Genomic DNA, 25,858 nt, shown 5'->3' with positions numbered 1-25,858 from the left:
TTTTCTGTCATTGTTTCAAATAGGTTTTCGATTTCTTATTCTCTCTCATCTCCTTCTGGCACCCCCAAGATGCGAATGTTGGCACACTTGAAGTTGTCCCAGAGGCTCCTTACACTATCTTCATTTATTTTGGATTCTTTTTTCTTTTTGCTGCTCTGATTGGGTGTTTTTATTTCCTTATATTTCAAATCAATGGTTTGCGTTTTGGTTTTACCTACTCTACTATTAAATCTTGTACATTATTCTTTATTTCAGTTAGTGCCTCCTTCATTTCTGACTGGTCCTTTTTTATGCTCTTGAGGCCCTCACTAAGTTCACTGAGGCCCTCACTAAGTTCATTGTATCAGCAGTCTTTTGAACTCAGCATCTGTTAGGTTGCTTATCTCCATTTCACTTAGTTCTTTTCCTGGGGTTTTGTTCTGTTCTTTCATTTGGGACCTGTTTCTTTGTCTCCTCATTTTGGCTGCCTCTCTGTGTTTGTTTCTGTGTATTACTTAATGAGAGGTATGGGGCTAGCTGAGACCAGATGCTGCTTGTTTGAAAGAATTTAGGAAAACCTGAAGCAGGATCCAAGACAGGCCAATCCCAAGGTTAAGCAAGTGGCAACAGCTTGGGTGGGCCTGAAAGTTGGGTGGGGCGGGGGCTCAGGGAGTCAGCAGGGCGGGGATACCAGTGTGAGCCAGGTTGCTGGAGTCCCAGGTATGGCTTCTGTCTGCCGCCCCAGGGAAGGGCTCACCAAAGGAACAAAGGCCTCTGACAGCATGTTTGTCCCGGAGAAAGCCCCCTCTCCAGCCCTTGCTCCAGTGCCAAACAGCTCAGTTCTTCCCTGTATGTCTCTGGTGCCCCTTGAGCTGCCTCCTCTCCAAGCTTAGAGGGAGAGAGTCCAAGTAAGTTTGTGCACGGGCCCTTTAAGAGGATCCACCTGGGGCTCCAGCCACGTCAGCCTCCTGAGCCTCAGTTCCCGCTGGTTTTTCCAGCCAGAAGTTATGGGGACTTCTCTTCCTGGCACTGGAACCCTGAGGGGGGTGCCTGGTGTGGGACGGGGACCTCTCAGTCCTCAGGGAGGACCTTCCCAGCCGAGGTGTCCTCCTGATTTTTATCTGCCACACGTGGGTGTGGAACCAGCCTGTCCCCTCCACCCCTCCTACCAGTCTGGATGTGCCTGCTGCTTTAATTCCGTAGTTGTAGGACTTCCATTCAGCTTGATTTCAGGTGGTTTTGAATGATGGTTGTTCTGTAGTTTAGTTGTAATTTTGATGTGGTTGTGGGAGGACACGATACCGCGTTACCTACGCAGCTGTCTTGGGGATGAAGAGAGTTCAGAGAGATGGGGGAAGGTCTAGGTAAGGCAAGGACTTCAATTTCGCGTACTTGTATGTGCACGTCTAGTTCTAAGAGAGAAATAGTACAGAACGCCTAACCTCTCCTCCACCCTCCTTCTTCCTAGGCTCTCTTTTCCTTCCCTCCTCTGTGGAAACCTTGAAAGAATAGCTGCTATTTAATATTGCATATCCTTAGTTCCATGTACTCGATTCCTGGGGGCTAGCGTCCTGAATGCCCACCGCTGTGCTGAAGCCTAACAAGCCCAGCAGCCTGATTGCAATCTCCGCATCCATTCGACCTTGTGAGGACGCGTTTCTCCTCCAAGACCACCCCAGCCCTCCTCTTCCCTGCTCCCCCGTCATTGACACCGCTCCCTCCCTTCTCCGCCACCTCTTCTTCTCCGAGGCCGTTCCTCTGCTGTTGGTGGCAGCCAGGCTTCTGCTTTTCCATGACCTTCTATCTACCTTCTCTAGGAGTCTGACTCTCAGGTTTTGTTTGGAATGTGGGGAGGAGTGTGCGGGGGACAGGTGGTTCTGTTTCGAATCGAGGATGCATGGTTTGCTTATAAGCAGCAACAAAGTGAGAGGGGAAAAAAATTTCACCAAGTGGGGCTGAAAGAAATGTATTTTAACCTTGGCATGTCTTAGCTTGAGACTGAGAAATCTGGGGAGAGATGTCTGGCCACAATCTGGAAATGCACAGACTTTGCATGTGATAGATGAAGCCTTTGGCGTAGGGGAGACCACGGAGTAAGAAAAGGACCGGTCTGAGCATGGAGCCTTGTGAAATGCCCACATTTGAGGTGCAGAGCCAGGAAAGAACAGGATACACGGAAAGAGGGGCCGGCACTACGTTAAGGAGCAAAGAGAGAGCCCTGGCCAGTTTGGCTCAGCGGTTAGAGCGTCGGCCTGCGGTCCTGAGAGACCCGGGTTCGGTTCCCGCTAAGGGCACGTACCTCGGTTGCAGTTTGTCCCCGGCTCTGGTTGGTTGTGCGGGTGGCAGCCACTCGATGTGTCCCTTTCACATCGATGTTTCTCTCTCTCTCTCTGTTCCTCTCTCTCCCTCCCACTCTACCTGAATAAAAAAATGGAAAAATGTCCTTGGGTGAGGAAAAAAAAAAAAAAAAAAAAAGAAGGCATAAAAAAAAGAAACAAAGAGAGAAAAATAAAATAAAAGCAAGTGTAAAATGTCCCAGAGGTAATAGAAAATGAGCAATTAAAAAAGCCATTCTATTTGATAGTCAGATATTGGTGAATTTTTTTCTTTATTGGTTTTAGAGAGAAACGAAGGGAGAGGGAGAGAGAAATAGAAACATCGATGAGAGAGAACATTGATTGGCCGCCTCCTGCATGCCCCCCACTGGGGATCGGGTCCACAACCTGGGCATGTGCCCTGATCAGGAATCAAACCTGCGACCTCTTGGTGCATGGGTCGATGCTCAACCACTGAGTCACACCAGCCAGGTGGCTGTTGGTGAATTTAAAGTGTAGCATAGTGATATTTGTAAGGTGCTTACAGTTTAAATAATACAAGAAAGGGTGTTTTTCTAATCTACTTAATCCAAGGCTTAAATCCGAAGTGTTTTGATTAGCATCAAATAGATATGGAGTTAAGTGATGGTGGTAAGACTTCTGGCTCTGAGTTCAACATAGAATACATGCCATCTACTGAAACTGGAAGTATTCTAGTCTCTTAAAAAGCTTGAATCATTTCTTTTAAAAACAAGATGCCAATCAAAATAGGAATCTTTACACTGTTTATCTAGAAGGGAAGACAAATGTATACTCTAGGATCCCTAAATGAACAGTCTGTGACTCTTAAATTCATATCTATGAAGATCAAATCGTTAAGTTTTGCTTCCTTGCATTTTAGCAAATAAGTCAACCAGGCCCTGGACAGTGTAGCTTAGGTGGTTGAGCATCGTCATGGGTGGTAAAAGGTTGCTGGTTTGATTCCCAGCCAGGGCACATGCCCGGGTTGCTGTCTCTATCCCCGGTAAGAGGTGTGTAGGAGGCAGCTGATGGATGCTTCACTCTCACGTTGATGTTTCTATCTCCTCCTCTCCCTTGCTCTCTAAAAAAAAAGGTAAGTCAACCAGTCTTTCTTGCACCCTAACTGCAAATATAATTTTGTTAAACAATGTGATTTGTAAATGTCTCATTTATCTTTCAGGGATTCGGTCCATCAGAATTTTGCTGACTTCACTTTTGCAACTGGCAAAATAGCTGGATACATATTCACCTTAAAAGGAAAAATAGATTCAAATGTAGCTATTAATCTTAGCAACAATGCCTCATTAGCATTCTTACAAAAGCATTTAGGTAAGAAACTAATAATTCTTTCATTCCATAAACCAGATGATTCTCAGGACAAAACTGTCTGTCTTAAAACAGCACTAATCTCATGTTAACAGTTTCCAGTGGTTTACCACGGAACACAGCAGTTAAATTAATATGAAAATGAAAATTTGAGAAATTTAATTTTGCTGCATTGCATCCTATATGTCAGACAGTGAGCCTACCTGTTAAAGCTAACAGTCTTCCTGGTAAGGCTCTGGTGGACGCCCATGCTGAGGATACTGGGCATGTGCCTCAATCCCATCTCACTCAGATGCAGAGGCTGAAGCAGCCACGAGGGGCGCAGCTGGGCGCAGGATAATTTGTCTCCAGGACCACTATACAGATTATGTAATTTATGATGCTACCGTGCCACCTAGTGGCCCTCGACGGTTTAATGCTCTCAAAAATGTAATGTTTATTAACATTTATATTTTACAGAACTTAAGAGAGATTTTAATAAGTGGGATGATTTGATTGAAGGAAAAGACAGTCGCCTTATTCCAGGGAGCAATATTAACACAACCGACCACCACAGCATTCTACAGAATTCTACAGGAAGAGAGAAACAGAATTTGGATTAAAAGTGCTGTTTAAAAAGTCTTATTTTGAAGCTGATTGAAAGTATGTATGTGTTGTATGATTTTTAGCCTATACCATGATAGTGAACTGAAGCATGGATTAAAAAAATTTTCCTTTAAATGTAAAGAAAGACTGTAGCATATAAAAATCATACCCACCTAAATTTTACTTTTATTTTTATCCTCACTCGAGGACATTTTTCCATTTTTTTTTTTGTTGTTGTTGTTGTTGTTGTTCAGATAGAGTGAGAGGAAGAGAGAGAGAGAGAAACATCGATGCGAAAGGGACACATCGAGTGGCTGCCACCCGCACGACCCCAACCAGGGCGGAGGACAAACTGCAACCAAGGTGCGTGCCCTTAGAGGGAACCAAACCCGAGTCTCTCTGGACCACAGGCCGACGCTCTAACCGCTGAGCCAAACTGGCCAGGGCTTTACTTTTTATTAAAATGATCTTTTTTACTAAAAGGATCTTTTTTTTAGTATCAAGTTAATAACTGTTTTTACATTACATTAATGAACAAGGGTATTAAAAGTGGCACAATGCCAATGAAAACATGCTACGAGGACATAACATGCCCTAAAAACCTATAAAGACAGATTTTATTGCCTTTTTTTTTTTTTCTATCGCGAGCAGTAGAATTTGGTTTCGGCGACATGGTATTGTAGGTAGACTCTGGCAGCACTTCCTTTTGCTTCTTGGTCATGGTAGGGAAACAGCTCAACAGGTAATAAAGCCACTGCTGTGCCGCAGGGTTGGTGACTCTACACAATTTGACTATGATGGCTGAATGGGTGGGGACAAGGGTGACAATATTGGAGACAAAGCAAGGGCAGCAGATGAAAGAAAGTGGGTAATTTGTTGGCATTTGCTTTCATGGTTTATCTCTGGTGGATTGTGCGTTTGAAAGAAAAGTGCCTATGACAAGGCAGAGACTCAGCGGCATAACACATTAAATGTCTCATTTAGCCCAAGGCTGGGAGAACAAAAGAAACATTCACAATTACTTTTAACTGCCTTATTTTCCAATTAGTTTTATTTAATGAGTGCTCTTAATTCCATAGGTAGTACTGGACTATCACAATCGATGGAGGTGGGGAAGATACCTTAAAAAATTATGCACTTGTATATCCAGGAGTCAAGGGGAAAAAAATTGTTTTAATTTTTAGTTTCCCAAGGGATATAAAAGATTATGCTACTGACGAGCTATGTTTTGGTCTAAGTACGGCCTTGTTCCTCTGACTTCTCTATAATTAATTAAGCCTGTGTGAACAGGGATAATCAGTACTTGGTAAACAAGCTTGGTTTACTGTAACTATTCCATCCATATGTCTTCTGCCCAGTTAATAAGTAATTGTGTTCTAAAATGGCACTTCAGGCCTGTCTTAATGTTTTAAGGTACAAAGTCACTCATTTTGAAAAATCTGGTTTCTCTGTTTTTTAAACAGTTGGATTAAACTCCTCAGCGTGAAACCCCCGGCCTTCTATAACCGGGCCCTGGAGCGTGTTCTCTGACTTCTCCCAGTAATTCGCAACTATGTCTCCTACGTGTTGAGCCAAACTCGTCTGTTCACTATCTCAGGAGCAAACCATATACTTATCTCAATTACCTCTAATGCAAAACTGTCTCCTTTCTGCTTATGGAAATGACACCCAGCTTTTAAGATTTTCCCTATTCCGGTCCGGCTTCAGGGTCCGATGATGTTTCTATGCACACATCTTCCCTCCACTCTCACGTAGAAACCTTATTTGAGAAATGGATAACCGACCCAATCGTTTTGGTGTCCCATCCATAGCACCTCTTTAAAATCCTTTCCTGGCCCTGGCCGGTTTGGCTCAGCGGTTAGAGCATCAGCCCACGGACCAAAAGTCCCGGGTTTGATTTCAGCCAAGGGCACGTACCTCAGTTGCGGTGGGTCCCCGGCCCAGGTTGGGGTGGTGTGGGTGACAACCAGCTGATGTGTCTCTCTCATATCGATTTTCTCTCTCTCTCTTGCTCTAGCTGAAGATAAATAGAAAAATATCCTCGGGTGAGGATTAAAAAATAAATGAATATATAAAAACTAAAAATTAAAAAATATATAATAAACTGCTTTCCCCCTGCTGGGGACAGGAGGAAATAACTTCTGAAAGGCTCCAATGGGTTACGGTTTTAAAAAACACCTAGCTCAGTGCACACTGAGTATGTGTCAGGGAAAATAAGGAAATACTTATTGAAACGCCTGCTCCTTTTCAGATACTTTACATCAGTTATTTCTCATCTTGAAAACACTGCAAGAAAGGTATATTATCCCTATTTCACAGATGAGGAAGATCAAGGCTTAAAGATACCATAGAACCTGCCTAGGTCACATTTCCCGTGAGCAATATCTAAGTCGGACCTACCACCCATAGAAAACCGTGTTTTTGGAAGTGTGAGCTTTGATGTTAGATAGGCCCAGTTTGATCAAGCCTCTAGCTCTCTGACCATAGGCAAGCTACTTAACCTCTCTCAAAAGTTTCCATTTTCTCCCCTGTAAAATATATCGATATGCACCTTAGAGTCAAGGATTAAACAAAAAAATTCTCTGAAAGTACCAGATGAGCAACTCAATGTATAGCTAACATTTCATGTTGCTCTGTTTCCCCCAACTGTAGACTTGCGGTTCCTTTACTACATATATCCCAACATTCTATTTCCTTTTTAATGAAATGAGGCCACTACACCTTTAAGGATAAACTTTATTCAAATACTGTGTCACTGTAGAATACTTCCCAATTCAAACAGACTCTGAGTCAAAGGTTCAGAGGCCAAACAAAAGTCCTGAAGGAGTTACAAAACCACCCTTCTAAGTAGCATCGTAGAATATATTTGTCAAAACCTATACTTTTCTATTGTAATTTAAATGCCATATTCAAAAGAAAGCAAAATAGTTGTTGTGTTTTATTTTTGAAAATGTGACTTAATGTGTTAGTAAATTGGTTAGCAAAATAAAGAACCCCGATCTGTATATATTCAGCAATACGACCGTAAATACACTGCACAGTCAACCTGAGATCTGTTTTGTTTTCAATGCACATCAAAGTTTCCCAAAAAGGACAACTTCTTGTTCCGGCGCTCAGTCTGCTCAGATGCTCTGTTGGTCTGGATGCCTTGCCTCTTGTTGACGAGCAGCTTCTGACTGGCCACATCCATGGATCCACCGCTAAATCTAAGTCACCTCCAGACCCCTTTCCTGGGGTTAAGAAAGGAACAGAAAAACAAGAACATTACTTACATGGGAGCTACAGATTTACTGTCCTCTAAAAATGGGGAGAAGTCAGATGAGTATTCTAATGTCTGCAGAGAACTCTAACTACGGAGAATGATCCCCACCAAAAAAATGTTTTATTTTTAGTATTTTGGTTCGCACACACTACCTATTATTATCAAAGTTTCTCTAAAATATTACAAAGTGGGTATATTTTTTATTTCGCTAGAACGACGTTAACAAGGCTGGTAGCCAGTTAGTCCGTGCTCTCCTCGGTTAGCGTCTGTTTTTCACGTAAAGCCAAGAGCTGTGTCACGCTCAGTGTGCTCAGTTATAAGAACCAGCGGGCTCCTTGTGAACACGGCCCAGCAATGCCCAGGGACTCCCGAGTTGCACTGTATCACGGATCTAAAGCTAAAATCCCTGAAAGAAATTCCAAGACACCATTTAACATAGACGGATCATTTGAACATAGGAGCTAATTAACACTGAGAAAATCCTTTGAAATATGAATTGATCAGATTCACAGTCTGACTTTCAAGATGAATTCAATCAATAAACAAATTCCCTATTTCAAGAAGTCCTCTTCCTGGTTATTTATCCTAAGCACAATGAACATTTGTAGCTCCAGGTTTTTTTTCTTACTAACAACCACATCCATTGAAATTGATAAACCGTTTTTTTGTTTTTTTTTTAATATGCCCCTAGTGGGAACCAAACCCGGGACTCTCTGGTCCGTTGGCCGACGCTCCAACTGCTGAGCCAAACCGGCCAGGGCGAGAAACCATTTTTGTTGTGGGTTCAGGGTAACGGCATCTTTAAGATGTGGCAATCTGGTTTACAGACAAGAGTGACGTTTAATGGTGGTGTCCCCCGATGACATGAAGGAGAGATCTCTGCCCACTGTGTGGACGACAGACTAACAAAGGGAACCCTTGGACTATACCCAGTTCTTCATTACAGGCACAGAATAATTAAAATCAGAAAGGGGACCGTAGATAAACCAGAAGGATGGTAAACAACGAAAAGTAATCCCTTAGAAAGCATGACAGTCTGATTTTACAGTGACGAATCACCTCGAGTCCACCTTCCATTCTTTGACTACTCATTTCTCCGGGCCGTCTCCACAGGACACCCACCCAGAGAATAACGTGCACTTTTCCAATGGGCTCCCACACTCCCACATCTCTGGTGCTCGGTGCCTGGTTCGAAGGCTGCTACTTCAAACACACCGTCCGTGGTGAGCCACAGACAGATGCTTTAGTAAAGACCTAATGAAGAAGAATACTTCTCCTGGATTCTTTTCAACACCTAATCGCATCATGTGCACGATCTCTGTACAGAAAAGAGCACATGAGACGTAAAACAAAATAACTCAGATGAAAAAAAATCTAAAAAATGTTATCAAACGGAATCCCAGAGCTTAATGACCTGATGTGTCACAAAAAACTAGCCCTTTGTCATTTAATGCCTCACGATATTCACTTTTTAAGGAAAACCAGCTCACTTGTAGACAGGCCTTTGTATCTAAACGTTTCTACAACTTTGAGGAAAGGGTCACTTAAATCTCATTGAGAACCAAATAAAAATGGAAAGCCTTACTAAGTAGTTTCTGTATTTGCTAATTGACTTAAAGTGAGAAGTAGGTATGTAGATATCATTTTATGAACACTTTAAATGGCTCACTTCTATTTGGCAGGTATGGGATAGTTTATCCAAATAGAATCTTATCTCTTTAAATCTATATACATTTGTCTGTGGATTCTTGAAAATAAATGAAAAAGGCCAGAATGTAAAAGAAAAATACCAATGCAACATAAGTGAAATGGGCTGTTATTTTTGGCAAATAAAAAAATGGAATTAACATAACATGATGTTCAATGATTTTTCATAGTGAAAAACTTCAAATGACCTACATTTCCAACACCAGGAGAAATCAATAAATTATTGGCCATTAATGTCATGTGATGTTACGCAGTTCAGGCCTTCTAGTTTCAGCCAGGACTGCAACTAAAAAATCTGGAAAGGGTACAAAAAGCAACTCCCTGTGGATTCTGCAAAGTAAACAGAACAGGTAGAACAAGGACTGAAGTAAACACTTGAATAGTAGCTCATAATGGTGAGTTTCACAGGCTGGTTTTTTTTTTTCCTGTTCTTTCTTTTTTTCTTCTTTGTCCTACTTTTTTCCTGCTTTTGACCTGAGGTTGGACTAAATTAGAGCTGCCCAGCTGGGGCGGACAGCAAAACTCTGAGCAAAATCCGCTCTATGTAGCCAGCAGACTAGAGAAAGAGGCCCCTGGCTGCCAGAGGGGGCAGGTGGGAAATCCCTGATCTGTTTTTCTGTTTTCTCTCCTGGCCCTGTCCTGACAGCAGCTCCTGCCACTCCAGGCACCTGAAATGAAATGTGAGTGGACTCTGGCCCTGGAACTGGGGCCTCCTTTATCGGTTATTTTCCCTCTCCTCTCTGCGCATTCCACAGGCAGGTCAGCCGCGCAGAAATGCATGGCAGCGCAGAGGGGAAACCCTGTTAGCAACGTGCTTTCCCGCCGGAGGACCAGGAGAAAGGGCCACTCTCTAGGGGCTGGGTGTGAGGGGCTCCTCGGGATCTGAAAGTGTGGAGGAAATCTGAGAGAGAAAAGGAACTGGAAAATTTGGACCCCTGATACTATATGGGAACTGATATAAGTCCCAAGGTCACCCCTGAACAGAACAGAACCAAATAAGCGTAGCCAAGGCTTTAACATCTGAACTACCATATAAACCACTGCCCAACTGCCAGACGAACCCTAGGCGCTTATGTTCCGGGCAGACCCGAGCATCACAGCAAAGACTTTGTAAACTAAACTGACGTGGGGGCCACCAAACACAGAAATTGTCGTTTGAACCTAGCGGGGTTGGTCACCTGCCAAAACAAAAACGTCCTATTTTCTAGAAGATTTGGACAGGATTGAAAGTCTTACAACATAATATTCAAAACATTTAGGATATGATCCAAAATCACTACACATATAAAGAACCAGAGAAAGCTAATCAGTTCTCAAAACACTCAGTAGATGCAGATCCTGAGATGATCAGATGATAAACTATCAGACACATTATGAAGCAAGAAGTTCGATGAAGTCCAAACAGGATAAACTCAGATGCCCAGACATACCATAATGGCATGGGAAATTGCCCACCTTATAATCTTGAATGAAGAACAAAATATAAAACTGTATGTAAAATGAAATCAACTCTGTTATGTTCAAAATATGTAGATGATACATTCCATATAATCATAAAAAACTATAAAAGAAAACCACATGGATTAATCTGTTTATCTTTGGATGGATGTATTACATGCGACTGGTACTTTCTCGTTTTTAACTTTGCCATTTTCCCAGATTTCCTGCAACAAACATATTTTATGAAGGTCACGGACACCAGTTCTCATTTTTTAAATGAAAATCAAGGAGTAAAACATTAACAACTAGCTTGCCCAAAGGACTGTGAGGCATAAAGTCCAGAAACATTGATTCTGTTGTTGACATTTTTCATTGTTATTACAGTATTAGTATTTTTTTCCTCCCTATTCCTAAACACAAGGTCTTTGGCAACAGTTGTCGACTTTCAAAATGAAGGACAATGCTCTCGTTAATTACCATTTATATAATTCCATACCTCAGACGGACTCTTATCCAATTTGGGTATGGCATTCCAGACATTCTCGGGGTTCACTGTCTCCTCCATACCATTTGAAAGGTTCAAAACCTACCATAGGGAGAAAAAAAAAATTGTCAAACTCGGTCGTGTCCAAAAACTGTAACTGATTTTTGTGCCATACCAATCCTTTTAAAAATAAAATGACCTTAAAAGGCAATAAAAATAATGTTATTAAATTTCAGTCTTAGGTTGCAACTCAATGGTACTTCAGTTTAAAAACCATATATTGAACATACCTAAAGATCAAAAATTTGGGTCTCAAAGAAGTTCAAAATGTGGTGGAGATAATCATAATACAATGTAGGAAGTACAGACTTCTGCAGAAGGAGATACAGAAATACGGAGTCTGTAAAAGCTGTCTGGGGTGGGAGGTGGGGGAAAGTGGAGATTTAGGAAGTAATGCGAGCGAATTCTCCCTGGAAGAGGCCACGGCCAAAGGAAATCTTGGAAAGACAAGTGGAAATTAACCAGTTTGCGAAGGGGACAGAATGCAGGCAAGTGGAACTCACTGAACTATTAAAGACCTTAGACAAGCCAAGCAGAATCGTATATATAAGAGAAAGCAAGCACATTGGTGTTTATCTAGATATAAGGTACAAGAAATAAAGAAGCAAAGAAATGAATAAGGCTGGAGAGGTACATTGCTGCTTAATCCTGGAGGCCCCTTACATGTTGGTGAGCTTGACTTTTCTGTTCTGGACCAGTGGTTCTCAAATTTTAATGAAGTTCAATGAATTTTATAAGAATGCACAGTCCTGCTCCTACTCCCAGAGGTTCTGAATCAACCAGCCAGGGCACAGCCCAGAAAGCCACAGTTTAAGTAATACACCAGGTAACTCTGATTCAAGTGGTTTACAGATCACAGGAAAACCCAATCAACTGCAAGTCCCCAGGAACTTTTACACACAGGAATGATGCAGTCAGATCAGCCTTTGACAAACTTCGCATTGGCAGTGTGGAGAATCATTTGAAGGGAGACTAGAAGAAGAAAACTAAATACAAGAGAAATCTGGATGTGAAATGAGGGACTTAAACCAAGGGATGTAAATGAGAGACATGAAATATAAAAAAGTTTTAACAGATAAGAAGTGGAAAGTATGGAACTTGGTGACTGATAGGATCCCAGGGCTGAGGGAGATAAAAGAGCCTGGCATAATTTCTTGCCAGGATGCATATCTTTGAACTTTTAAAAAGATGTTTGCACTGCATCAAAATATGAGGGGGAATGAACAGGTGAACCTTTGTCCAATTGCATTTTCTCATCTGGGAACATTTCCTTAACAGTCTGCAGGAACAGTTTGAGGTAAAGCACTTCAGCTGGACTCACCCTTGTGCCTTCTTCAGCTATTTCCAAAATCTCACATTCAGACCATGTGTGTCTTGACCACACAACACATTTGGATCCAACAGTAAACCCGTTCAGAGTGTAGGTGTTCTCTGGTTGAGCTGCCAGGTTGAACAGAGGAGGACTCAAAGCCTGCCTGTTATGCCTTAATGTCAGATACACAAGCAAAGCATCTTCCTAACCTGCCTTTGCTATTCCTATGTAATCACGATCACTTACGGTACCGCATGTTCTAAGTGTGTCATCTTTCCTCAATTGTATTTGAAATTCTCCCCATATAATTCCTTACCATTTCCCTCAAAACAAACAAACCAAAACCAAAAAACCCATAACTATGTGTTGTGTTTTTTAAGGATGTGAGTCTGATTCTAACCGTAAATGTGACTACTAAAAGCCGGTTATTATTGCCATGTGCGGTGTGCTCTATGGTTACAACCGTTTCTACAGCAAAGCAGCATATTGCAAATGAACAATCTTATCACAAAGCTATTACTTACCACTGTACAATGTAACAACGAGGACTAAAAATCTAGTGTAATATTTAGATAAATTATCAGATATCCATGGGATATCTGAATTAAAATATTTTGAAAGCATTTAAGAGATTAAAACGCAGTACTGAACACTGTAGGATAGTATGATCTCTATTTAGTTTTTAAAAACTCTGTAAATAAACACACACGCAAGGGAGCGAGACAACAGAAAGGAAGTCACCAAGGCGTTCACCGTGGCCACTTCTTGGTGGTACGGTTACGGGGATTTTTATTCTCCTTAGTCTACTGTGTTTTCTATTTTGTACAATGGCTCACATTTAATAACATAACAACTATTAAAAAGTCTAACATTGATTATAAAATAACAAACTAAAAGTTAGCCATTTTGTCTAACTTTTAAATCTTATTAAGCCATCAAGAAAACAGCGGTAATAACAATTCACAGAAAAGTTAATGACAATAAATGTTTTCCAATCTTTACTCCTGGCTGTTAACTTTTTGGGTTAAAATAGGCTCCATAATTTAGCTTTTGTTTAAAGGATTCTAAATAAATGGCAAGGTATATACATGAAACAAAACAGTTAAATTTGAAAACCCTGCTAACATGATCCCTATTATAAATTCATACCTGCAGTAATGCTTGGCAAAAAAAAAAAAAAAATACAAACAAACAAACAAACAAACACCCTATTGTTTTTAAACACCAAAAACCATTATCTCTTTATTTCAAAGGTATTTTGTTTACATTTTAATGTGCTTACTTTTTTGGACACATATTTTAAGCCTTTTATTTTAAAAATAATTCAGCATTTCACACAGCATATAAAGTATTATTTTACATTGATCTTATAATTTAATTTCCCCGTGTTAAAAATACCCTACAAATCGGATAGTTTTACTATTTACCCTACGTTTTACTATTTCCCCCCCAAATAATTAACTTAAAAATTCAAATAAGAATTATTCTTTCCTTTAAGACAAATAAGTCATTTTGAAAGACTCTAAGTTAAACCTAAAGGAAAGTGACAAGAAGGAAATTCACATACCTGAGACACGATCGGGTGAAACACTGTTTCTCCTCCCATCCCGGGATTCTTCGGAGAACAAAGACGTCCGTGGGGGAGCAACACCTCTGTCTTTATGTCCTGTGACGTCTCCTTCATCTAGACTCTTTCCCCTCTGCCCCTGGGCATCACACGGCTTTCCAGGGGGCCGCCGTGGCAAACCATGCGGGTCACCAGAACAGTCCACGCAGCTGGACTTCTGCGTGTCCTCAGCACACACGGGTTCTAGACGCAGCGGGGCGGTAGGTAGTTCTAGCTCTGGCTGTTCCTCGGCTGCACAGGTGAGGGGCAGCTGCACTGTACATGTCTCCAGGGTGGCTTCTGTGTCACAGCCCCGAGGGAAAGGCCCGACCGGAGGCCCCGGGCCTGGCTCTTCTTTGTCTTCATCCCCCACTAGAGAATGCTGTAACTCCAGGGATTCCAGCTCCACAAATTCTTCGGGGTCATCGTCGGGAGAAAGCGGCACCTCGACTGACTCTAGTTCTAGCATCTCCCGTGTTTCACCGGCACGCAGGGACAGTGTGGTGAATCCTGTCCTGGGGTATTTATTATCAATCTTTGCTTTGTCAACCACAAGGCTCTCTATTTTCCCTTCCAGTGCCTCCTCGCCACTGTTACCTCCGCATGGGTTTTCAAGAGCTTTAAAAAGGTTATCGGTTTCGGGGTCGTGGGGTTTCTTTGGTGTGGATTCAATCACGTTTAAGACTTTTTCCGATCTGTCGGAGAGCTCCTCTGTCCGTGGCTCCACACACGGGGTTTTCTCTCGTTCGGCCTTACTGCTCGGTCTCTTAGGCCCAACGCCGGGAACGGGGGACCCAGGAGCTCCCTTTAGCTCCGGGCCATTTTTTTCATAGGGCACATCACTGTTGCTGATACCAATCTTAGGGTACTTCTTCATTTTTTCATTAATACTTTCACCTTTGCTCTTCAAGTCAACAATTGCTAAAGGGATGCCGCAAATGTCCCTTTTGATTCCCAAAACTGTTATCTCCAACACATCTTCCGTTACTATGTCATAGAAGTAGTCACTGCCTTTCGGAGGGCACACGCCCTCCGACGTGGGGAAGCCTGACAGGCAGCAGGGGAAGGCTTGCATCGGCACCGCCAGAAGTTCCGGAGGAATGGGCCAGAGTGCTGTCGGGTCCACGCAGTCTTCAGTGTTTCCAAAGTCCACGAGCCTGACGGACAGGAGAGAATCTTCACAAACCCTGGTGACAAGCGCCCTATAAAAATGCCCATCTTCTCTGTACCTCACTATGCAAGGATCTCCAACACGAGGACACGAGACACGACCTCTCCCCTCTGTTGCCTGTTCTCCAGCAGTCTGGACTTTTACTTCTAAGTACTGAAGTTTCTCCGTATCAGCAAACTGACACCAAAAATATTCAGGTCCATCGATCACAGTGGCATAAGCTCGTATGGTTTTCATCTTGGGATTATACCAGTTAAGAAATACCGAAGTGTCAACATCTGTTTTGTTGGCGGACTTTGAAAAGGCACCATCCATTATTTGGGTGGAAAGTCCTGTTTCAGGTTTTTCGCTGAAAGCGTATCTGCTAATCATATCTTCTGCTATGATTCCATGTTCATCGGCAAGAATAACTTCCCATCTGTCTTGATAGTTAACAAATTCACATCTTACTTGAGCCTCGTCTGTCCTTCGGGAAAAGTAATGCAACATTTCCTTACAGTTTAAAATCTCAGGAACCCAAAGCCCCCTTAAGGAGCAGTGAATGCACAGCCTTGGTAACAGTGCGTGAACAAGGTCAAGTTTACCGGTCTTGTTAGTAGGAATCACAGAAACATTGCCATAATCTATAAACTGTACAGAGAGGAGGTCACTGGGTTGTTGACCCATGACCACAGCACGATACCATAAACTGTCTTCTGGGAAAGTAGCACAAATTACATCTCCTCTTTGCAAAGGTGGACCTGTATAACATTTGGGTCTTGTACTAGCATCATTTAATCTCTCCGAAAGACGATCCAGTTCAGCTTCATCTTCTGTCAGTTGAACATAAAAGTCTGAAAGGTCATTTATATGAGAAACATATACAGTTGTTTTAAAGCCAGGCATTAGAGTCTTCTGTGGGAACTCAGACAATTTTAGAGGAAAATCTTTGTTATAGGAACCTCCGGTTTTTCTCTCTGAAGGAGTGACTTCCGGTTTGGTGACTTTCAAAAGTGGTGGCTCAGGAAAACTTTCTCTTTTCTTTTCTGTTGTTAATGAAGATGCTTCACTCTTTTTACTCTCCTCGGGGTCCTGATGTTGAGGGACTACATTTGTCTTCGTTGAACTTTGTGAAAGTCTGAGTTCCTTACATACTGAGCTGATCTTAGGGTTGTATGATTCCGCCAGGGTCTCTATGTTGTGTATCTTGTGCTCTACTGGTTTGCTTGAATATTTCGCAGGTGATGACTTCATGTTTTCCTTTTTCATGCCAAGAGTTTCTGTTGTAGAGAGTACTTCCGTTTCTTCTATTTTTCGTTTCCCACCTTTGTAACCAAGTAATGCTAACGTCTTGTTAATGTTAGCATTAATTTGAATACTGTCATCATAGAGTTCTATCATCAGTCTTCCATCTGGATCTTTGGCTACGACCACAGCCTTCAGTGGCTTGTCTGAGACAGTCTTCTGAAACCATGTTGCAACTTCTTCTGGTATATCATCAGGAATATCAGATAATGAGCATCTAAGAGCTTGCATGGGCAAAAATAAGACATCACACGCATCACTGGGTATTGAAAGCAGTTCATCATTTGTTGCCACATAAATGTTCCCAAAATCAACAAAGAAGACTTTATTTGGGTCTTTTTCTACCATTATCCCCCTATACCAATTTCTATCGGTATACTTAGCAAGGCACAGGGCTCCAGGGATCAAGGGAGATTTTTTTACATTCAGCAATGTTTTACTTAATTGTATAATGGAACATGACAACCGTTCTAAAATAGGGGCATTTCTTCCCAACTGGCAATAAAATGTCCAAGGGTCATCAACATGTGTTACACACACTGATTCTTTACTTCCAATATCCACATCATGTGTTGAATAGTAGTAAGAACGTAGCTGAATAGGGACCCCCAGTGGCTTTGAAAGCTTTACTGGTCTTGCAAGTCCCTCTTCTACCAAAGTTTGGCTTGCACTCCGAAAGGGTGTTAGTAAATCCACGATATGAAACAGTTCCTCATCACCTGTGGACGCAGTAGCAAACACTGTGCATTTTAATTCTAGGTTGTCTTTCCATGCATTCCCTACAAATTCACTGAACACTTTTATTGCCTTCTCACTCCAAACAAAAGGATTCTGACCCGCCGGTTGAATCAAATTATAAAGACTGCACCTAAAAGCCTGAGCCTTAACTTTGAGAAACTCTTCACTAATTGAACACATATTCTTCACAGATACCGTTTCTGCGTCTCCATAATCCACAAATACTACTTGGACATGTTCTGCAGAGCGCATCCTCCTGATCAGAGCTCGGGACCATTTTCCATTGATCGTTCGCTTTGCCAAACAAGCGGGGGTGGTTCCCTGGTAGGGAGCAGGGGTATTCTTGCAATAGTCCTGAATGTCACACATCAACGTCTTAAATCCTTGCATGTTCCTGATCAGCTGACACCAGAAGTGGCCAGGGTTTTCAACATAAGACACTTTAACCTCCATTGTACTTCCAACTCTTATCTCTCCTTTACAGGAAGAGCCTGATTTGATTTTCAAGATATTCTGTATAAGAGGGGAATAGACAGATACTCTGTTCTCTCTTTCCTGCACAACTAGTCCCGTCGAAACATCGGTGGCAACTACCGTGTCTGTCAAAGCTTCTGAAACACACGTAGTTGTATCACTTCCTTTGGTTTTCTGTTCCACTTCTTCCTTCTTGGCTGAAGCTATCTTGTTCTTCTCAGCACTAAAATAGTTTGAAACAGGCCCTAGGGAGTGGGCACGTCCAGGGATATTTTCCTTTGTTTCGAATTCCTGATACTTGGCATACCCAGCTTGGGCAATGACCTTACCAATGTTTTCTTCCCCTGTCCTTGATTCATCAAGAATCTCAACAACGTACTGATTGTCCTGCTTATCAAGGACATGGATAACTAATTCTTTGTGGAGCACAATCTTTTTAAAAAAGGAAATTGCCTCCTGGCTCCAGGTTTCTGCCAGGGGCCAGATATCAGCCAGAGTGCACTTCAGAGCCAACACCGGCAGCTGCCTGAACTGGGGTAGCAGGGCCCTCACGTCGTACCAGTCCACGTTCTCCGAATTGCCGCGGTCGACTAAGAATACGTCCACACTCTTGTCATCCAGTCTGGTGACCAGAGCCCGATAAAAACAATTCTCTGTCCATTTGACACAGCAGAGGTCATCGGCTTTTGGTTTCAAAACGACACCATCCAGCTTCCTGGCCGAGGAATAGAAACTGCACATTCTCCTCATCAGCTTGCTGAAGGTGGCCCTGTGTTTCCTCAACCCAATCCAAAACTCGGAGGGATTTTTCACAAACTCTACCTGGGCGTCATAGAAGGCATTCGTCTTTAAGCTGATAGACCTCAAGGCTGGGAAGGAAAGGTCTTCGCCCACCTCTTCAGCAGGAGGCTGGCAGTGGAGAGCTGCCTCTGCTTCGTTCTCGTCCTCGTCCTCCTCTGCCCCCTGGCTCCGAAGGAATCGGTCAGCCAAGCAGCAGGACTGCACTCCGAACACACAGTTGAGATTAATCCCATCTTCTCCGTACAGGGTGACGTAATACATATGCTCAAAGGAACAGTAAAATTCAATCTTTGCATTCACTGCCTGGCCCAGGATCAGAGCCTTCAGGTCACCGACCTGTGACCGAGACCAGCCTCTGCCACCGTCCCAGAGACCATACAGAGCACAGGGGTAGGTCACCACAGGCATGCGAAAATATTCGGGCAGCAAGTAGCGCAGGCTGCTGCAACTCACTAACTCCTTCCTGCCAAAATCTATGTGGAGCACCTGGGCGCAGCGCTGGGGCCGGAAGGTCTCGAGGAGGAGCGCCCTGTACCAACGCCCATCCAGGCCACAGGAGGCACATGGAGAGCCCGGCTTGTCGGGGCTCTCCTCCCTCTCCTCCCAGGTGGCGCTGGTGTAGTTCTCATGCCCTGTCTCCGCGGAACCCCGGTACACGTGGGCCATGCTCTCGGAGAGGCGGTGGATCTCTTGCGAGAAGCTCCGGAGCTGGCAGTGAATGCGGTGGGGATGGCACACCTGAGTCACCACCACGGGCTCTGTCACGCCCAGCTGCAGCTGGGGATAGAAGTAGTCCAGGCTAGGCTGTTCTAGCTTGGGCTGGACTCGCTGCAAGACCCGGGCCCCGGAGCCCATGCCAGCAGAGACTGCCGGGAGGTAGCGTTTGAGCAGCAAGCGGAAGAAGCTGTGGGGGACCTGCCAGGCCAGGCCGAGCTCCTGCATCTGCTGGAACAGAGTGGGCACCTCCAGGAAGACCAGGCAGTGGGGAAGAAGAACGTCCAGGACCCGCCCGCGCAACTCCTTGCCCTGCAGGTTGCTAAGGAATTCCACGGCGCTGGCCGGCCAGTGCTGGGGCTCGCCGCCGCCGCCCCCCGCGGGCACCAGGCCGGCCAGCACGCAGCCCAGCACCTCCGAGGGCAGGTGGAAAAACTCGCTGCGCCCGGGCACCAGCGAGCCCGCGCCCGCCGTGATGGTGCGGCCCTCGTCCAGCAGGAAGACGCGGCTGTCCTGCCCCTGCCGGCTGACCACGCGGCCGCGGTGCCACCGGAGCCCCACCTGCACCAGGCACAGCTCGCCGGGCAAAGCCGACACGCTGCCCAGCGCCCACGGGGCGCGCGTGGCCGCCGCTTCCTGGATCTCCTGGCTCAGCCGCAGATACTCGTCGCGCCGCTCGCCCACCAGCCCCCAAAGCTGCACAGGGATCACCTCAGAATGCACATCCACGAAGGACACCCGCAGGACCAGCGAGGCCCCGGGCGTCGGCAGCCCGGGCGTCGAGCCCATCTCGGTGGCGCGGCGCGGCCACTGCCCACTGAGCGTCAGGGCGCGGTCAGGGCGGCGAAACCCTCCCGCGCCGCTGCGAGGGGCAACGCGGCCTCTGGAGGGGAGGACTGGGGCGACTTCCGAGGCGACCCGAGGCGACGCGCCGGTCGTCGAGCCTCCCGGACGGACTCGCACCAACTGGTGAGACCTGGCGGCGTGACCAACCGCCCACGGTTGAGCCCACGGTTGCGCGGCTGCGCAGGCATTTGCTGCGCGCGGCGCCCCGGCTTCCGGCTGAGGGGCGGCGGAGGGGAGCCGGGCGGGGATGTGGTCGCCGCCCCAGAGGGCTGGCGGTGGTGTGAGGACAGAAGAGACCTTCAGGGCTGTTCAGGAGGCCGGAGGCAGCAGGACTGGAACACGACCTGCCTCTCCTTGGAGCGCCGCCCCCCCGGAGGACGCAGTGTGAAGGCCTGGCCAAGGGCTGCGGGGAGGCCCAGGCCGGAGTTGCTTCCTCTGTCCAGCTGGTGCTGGTGAGCCTTGAGAGCCAGGCGGGGCCCGCCAGCGGGGGAGAGGGCAGGAGTGATGCTCCAACAACGTTCCTGGGCGTTAGGGCCCGAACCCTCAGAGGACCCCCCCCCCAGGCTGAGGGGTGCCAGTGCGCTTGCGCCCCGCAGAGGACAGGGTTTGAGCAAGTTGCTGACCCTCTCTTCTTTGAACCTGTTTGATCACCTGAATTGTTACAAGGGTTAAAACAAAGTATGAGCCTATATGGAGACTTAAATGCTTTCCTTTTCACGATTACCCGGTAGGAGTTTCTTTGCTGTTTTGTTTGCCTAACTGTGGCATCCTAACTTTTCAGGCATTTTCCATTTACTCCCAGAACTAGGACAGAAACATAACAGATGGTCAAGAGGAATGGAAGAAACGTGACTTCCAAGTCTTGTATCTATTGTGGCAGAGGGTCTCTTAGCTGGACTCTTGAGCTTTGTCCCCCCCTAAACCTTACCGAGGGAACCCTTGGAAGATCTGCTTGTCAAAGAGGAGGGAGAAGGGAGAAGTGCAGGCACGTGAGTAGCTTCCGGTCTACATTCCATTCCTGTACATTTGCAGACTTAGACACATTCATCGGAGTTTCTCAGACTTTCCCACTTCACTCCTTCGCATTGTTAAGTATCATCAGATACCATCTAGGTAAAATCAAGGCAGTGCTTGATGTAACCCTGGCCTTACCATGTAAATCACTGAGCCTCCCATCTACCGGGGCTTCCAGAGCCTCCTGGGTTTACTTTGCACACTTGTGTTGCAGTTTGTCATCCTGCCAGTTCAAAAGCTCCTTTTGGCAAGAACTGTTTCTTGCATTCCTGGAATCCAGCCTGGAGATGAGGCAATAAATACTCGCAGAATGAATAAATGAAAGAATGAATTCGATTTCTCTGAAAAGCTAGACTTTTCGAGTTTACTCGAGTCCCCAAGATGTGAAATAAATATGCAAGCTTGTTAATTTCTGCAAAAAACAAACAAAACACACACACAAAAAGATAACCTGTTGGGATTTTTATTAGGATTGCATTGTAAACAGAGATCAATTTGAGAACTAACTTCTGAGCAATACTGAGTTTTTCAATCCATGGACATTGTTTATATCTACATTAGCTGAGGTCTTTACTTTCTTTCAGCAATATTTTGTAGTTTTTAGTGAACAAGTCTTGCGAGTACTTAGATTTATCCCTAAGTTGTTCATGCTTCTTATATCATTGTAAACTATATAAAATTTTTAGTTTCCAATTTTTCACTGCTATAGCAGTATACTTATTTTTGTATACTGACCTTCTATTCTGTGACCTTGCTAATATTCATTAACTCTAGTAGCTTTTTTGTAGATTCCTTGGGATTGTCTGCACAGTTACATCATCTATGAATAAGGGCAGTTTCACATCTTCCTTTCTAATACATATGCCTTTTTTCTTTCGTGCCTCATTGTAAAGACCTGAAGTAGATTTTGAATAGAAGTGGTGAGAATGGATATTCTTGTCCTGTTCCTGAAGTAGGGAGAACACCTCAGTCTTCCACCAGTGTGGTGTTAGCTGTAGGTTTTACTTAGATCTCTTTTACAAGGTTGATAAAATTCCCTTCTTTGCTTAGTTTGTTGAGAACTAATCATGAAAAGATACTGGATTTTATTATGTATTTTTTTCATATTCTATTGAGTGAGATGTTTTTTTCCTCTCTTCCTGTTTGTTAATTAGGTGAATTATATTCATTGATTTTCAAATGTTGAGCCAACCCTGTATTCCTGGAATAAACACTTAGATGTGATATATTATCCTTTTTATAATGCTGAGTTCAATTTGTCAATGTATTTTCACATCTATACTCATAGTTTTAAATTTTTTTAGATTTAAAAAATTGTAGCAAAATACACGTAATGTAAAACTTACCATTTTAACCATTTCTAAATGTACAGTTCAGTGGCATTAAGTACAGTCACATTGTTGTATAACCATCAGTACTATCCATCTCCAGAACTTTTTTTATCATCCCAAACTGAAACTGTGTACCCATTAAACACTAACTTCTCACTCTCCTCCCCTCAAACCCCTGGTGACTCTATTCTACTTTCTGATTACTGTAGATTCTACTGATATAAGTAGAATCATACAATATGTGCCCATTTGTGTCAGGCTTATTTCACTCAGTATGTCTTCAAGATGTATGCATGATGGTGCATGTCTTTTAACGGCTGAATACTAGTCTATTGTATATATATATATATCACATTTTGCTTATCCACCCATACATTAATGGACATTTAAGTTGTTTCCACCCTTTGGCTAGTGAAAACTGCTGCCATGAACATTAGTGTACAAATATCTGTTCAAGTCTCTGCTTTCAATTCTTTGGGGTACATACCTAGAAGTAGAATTGCTGGACCATATGGTAATTGTTTAAATTTTTGAGGAACTTCCCATACTGTTTTATACAGCAGCTGTGCCACTCTGCACTCTCACCAGCCGTGCACAAGGGTTACAGTTTCCCCACCTCATCACTAACACTTGTTATCATCTGTGTTTTGTTTTTGTAATAGCCATCTTAATGGGTATGGAACGGTGCTTATGGGTTTTTGCACTATGTTCACAAAGACAATGATCTGTAGTTTTCTTGCTTTTTCTTTTTTAATGAATTTAAGCATTTTGGACAATAAGTAAATAAAACAAATGAGAAGTTAGGATGTCCTGAGGTTTCTTGGCTGCAGAACTGGCCATATGGTGCAACAGAGAATCCTGGGGGAAGAGCATATTTTAAAGGAAGTAGTACCAAATAAATGATTTAATAGTGGGAAATTTGAGCTCACAAGGACTGTGGGCCATCCTGGTGTAGATATATAATTGACAATTGAGAAAACACTACTAAAGCTTGAGAAATGAGTCAGGACTAGAAACACGGGTAATGGTCTCATCTACCATTTACTGAGTGCCTTTTACATGTTTGGGAATTACCAGCCTAAGAGCAGTAGCTGAAATCACAGAAAGGCATGGCTTTTCCTGAGAGTGAGTGAAATTGAGAGGAGGGCCAAGAACAGAACCTTCCGAACCAAAATTTAAGGACTTGGCAGTAAAGAAATAGCCAACAGAGACTGAAAAATAGTAATGGAAAATATAAGTGATAGGAGGGACGAGTACCATGGAAATCAAAGTAGAACATGGTATCAAAAAAGAAGGGACTAATTCTCCAGTGTTTAAAGTAATTCCCATTTGATTTTCCTCTTCTCTGCTCAGCCAGTGAGCATGCACATCACTGTAATTAATTGTTATCTGTCCTTTGTAGTCAGAGCGGAATGAGATTAGTAGGGAGAACTGGATTAATAGAACTGAATTTATTCTAAATTAATAAATGTGTAGCGATAAGGCATGAACGTCCTTTTTGCTAATATAAATGTTTCAGATCTGACATCATAAATTAAGCCTGTTTCCTTTTCACCTGTAAAAAGTAAAGATTAAGATTTAAAAGTTTTGTCTAAATTTATCATTTTAACTAAAAAATACACCAGGATAAAACAAAACCCTTAACAGCCAGTGAGGTGTCTTAAAACATTTATTTTTAAAATCATAATAATGCACTATTATTTACTCACATATGTTCCTGTTTACCAGATATTTTCAGCAAACAGACATCTTTAAGCATCTTCGTCTGCTTTTATCAAACCTTCAAAGCGGATCCTGCTGCTGCTGCTGACAATCACAGCAGCCTGTTGGGGGTAAAGTACGAGGAGATAAAAATAACCATGTATTCCTCACAATTGACAATAAAACACCTGAGCGGGTAAAATGTGCATTGGTATGGCATCAATGAAGGCCAAAAGGGTGATATAATTTCCACACACTCTCCAAAATGAAGAATAATATAAACTTATCACATATGTATTAACTATTAATCAACTAACCAAATCTTTTGTATTATTTAAAACTTTCAAATTCTAGATTTTTTGGAACAGCTATTCAACTGATGAATACGTCTTTAAAATAGCAATTACATATGTGTAAACGCACGTGATGTTGGGAAAATGCAGGTGAGCATTTAATATGGTCAAGAATCTTATGAAATTAAGTGTTACTGGCTCAGCATAATTATTCCGAACGTAGAAAGAAAACAACAAATGACTTGTCATGTGTGTATAAGTGTTTTTCTCTCTCCATCCCTCAAAAACCTCTGAATTCAATCAATACCTTCTGATTGGCTTCTGTTTGAAGTCTGTAAGAGAAACAGAGATGTAGCAGGTGGTCCTTGCCTGCAAGCAGTTCACTCTGCAGAGGGGAAGCAGGCATCATCCACCCATACATCCATACGTGCAGACATACATCACAGCAGAGGAGGCAACGGGAGCCCCAGGGGCTGGGGGGTGTTGAAGATGTCGAAGTCCTCAGAGATCATTCTAGGTGTTAATGCTGGATTTAACCAATGGGAGTGAAGAGTGGGTGGTGGTGGTGGGAGGAAAGTCAGGTGGAGAGCACAGCACGAACGCCGTGTGCAAGGCAGCCAAGGGCATCTCAGAGAATCAGTGAGCAACGCATTGAAAAGGAGGCCACGTGCAGGTTTGCAGTGAAATGCAAAGGTCAGAGAAATGCAGTCGGATTGAGAGGTTCCTGGAGGTAGCACTAAGGCTTTTAGATTTTGTTGTGTGTATAAAGGAGCAATTACAGGTAAGAATATGGGCTGACATGCCCAGAGTTGTCTGAGGAAAGATGACTGCTACTCAGTGGATTTCTGGGGGAGACAGGTCAGCTATATAAAGTTATGTCACACTATTTTTTTTTCTAAGTTTGTGTTATACTTTAAGGCCTGTATAAACCTTTCCCAATTTTGAAATATGAGAAGTCAATTAAATCTAGAAAACAAAACAAAACCCAGTATTTTAAACCTATTTTTCCCCACATGGCATAAATGTAATGGCCCCCTTCAAGTATATACAATCTAAGATTCTAGAGTAAAAGCACTTCATCTTATCAAGAAATAGAAAGCAAGAGATGTGAAGGAAACTGACCCTAGTTATACCACCTTGTCAGTAGAACCCAAACTGATGACAGTCTTCAGAACCCACGCTGTCTTCCTTCCATGTTACCTGGCAGTTAGTAATAATGTATGTGAACTTGTTTGGTACTCATTTGTAAAGCATCTTGGTTTCACTGGGGAAGAGAATGGAATATTCCCTCCTCCCCCAATTTATTTTAAACCACAGGTATTAAAATTAAACATTTTTTTCCAGTGGAGGTCCTGAGGGGATCTATTTTCATTAACAAAGAACACACATAATTA

General features: G+C 43.4%; 2 protein-coding genes across 6 annotated transcripts in view; one reads left to right on the top strand and one right to left on the bottom strand.

Annotated features, from left to right (window-relative positions):
• PLA2G7 (phospholipase A2 group VII) overlaps positions 1-8,114 on the top strand; it is a 48,797-nt gene extending 40,683 nt beyond the window's left edge. For 2 of the 4 annotated variants that reach the window (XM_036248863.1, XM_036248864.1), the window contains exons 11-12: positions 3,496-3,644; positions 4,101-4,428. In XM_036248863.1, coding sequence (XP_036104756.1) covers positions 3,496-3,644; positions 4,101-4,243 — 292 coding nt within the window. In that variant the 3' untranslated portion in view covers positions 4,244-4,428. Of the gene's footprint in view, positions 1-3,495; positions 3,645-4,100; positions 4,429-5,689; positions 6,104-7,306 lie in introns of those variants that run through there. The other 2 variants (XM_036248866.1, XM_036248865.1) reach the window with 2 other exon arrangements.
• On the bottom strand, positions 7,433-20,068 carry TDRD6 (tudor domain containing 6). 2 transcript variants are annotated; one of them, XM_036248862.1, is made up of 4 exons: positions 14,059-20,068; positions 12,501-12,619; positions 11,132-11,221; positions 7,433-7,456 (listed from the first exon to the last, which is right to left on the bottom strand). In XM_036248862.1, the coding sequence occupies exons 1-4, from the start codon at positions 20,066-20,068 to the stop codon at positions 7,433-7,435; spliced, it is 6,243 nt and encodes a 2,080-aa protein (XP_036104755.1). The 2 variants fall into 2 exon arrangements, with proteins under 2 accessions (XP_036104755.1, XP_036104754.1); XM_036248861.1 differs by lacking the exon at positions 7,433-7,456 and adding an exon at positions 8,218-8,390 and having other exon boundaries at positions 14,068-20,068.
• Between the last annotated feature and the right edge of the window lie 5,790 nt (positions 20,069-25,858).

Source organism: Molossus molossus, unplaced genomic scaffold, assembly GCF_014108415.1.
Source record: "Molossus molossus isolate mMolMol1 unplaced genomic scaffold, mMolMol1.p scaffold_m16_p_8, whole genome shotgun sequence".
NCBI classification, from domain to species: domain Eukaryota; kingdom Metazoa; phylum Chordata; class Mammalia; order Chiroptera; family Molossidae; genus Molossus; species Molossus molossus.
This window is presented reverse-complemented; position numbering and strand designations above follow the sequence as displayed.

Coding starts and splice junctions, on each gene's coding strand:
- TDRD6 (XM_036248861.1), bottom strand. CDS start 20,068: ATGGGCTCGACGCCCGGGCTGCCGACGCCCGGGGCCTCGCTGGTCCTG. Junction 12,620..14,067: donor AAACAGTGTTTCACCCGATC/GTGTCTCAGGTA, acceptor TCAACCTGGCAG/CTCAACCAGAGAACACCTAC. Junction 8,391..11,131: donor TGGATAAGAGTCCGTCTGAG/GTATGGAATTAT, acceptor TCCCTTTGTTAG/TCTGTCGTCCACACAGTGGG.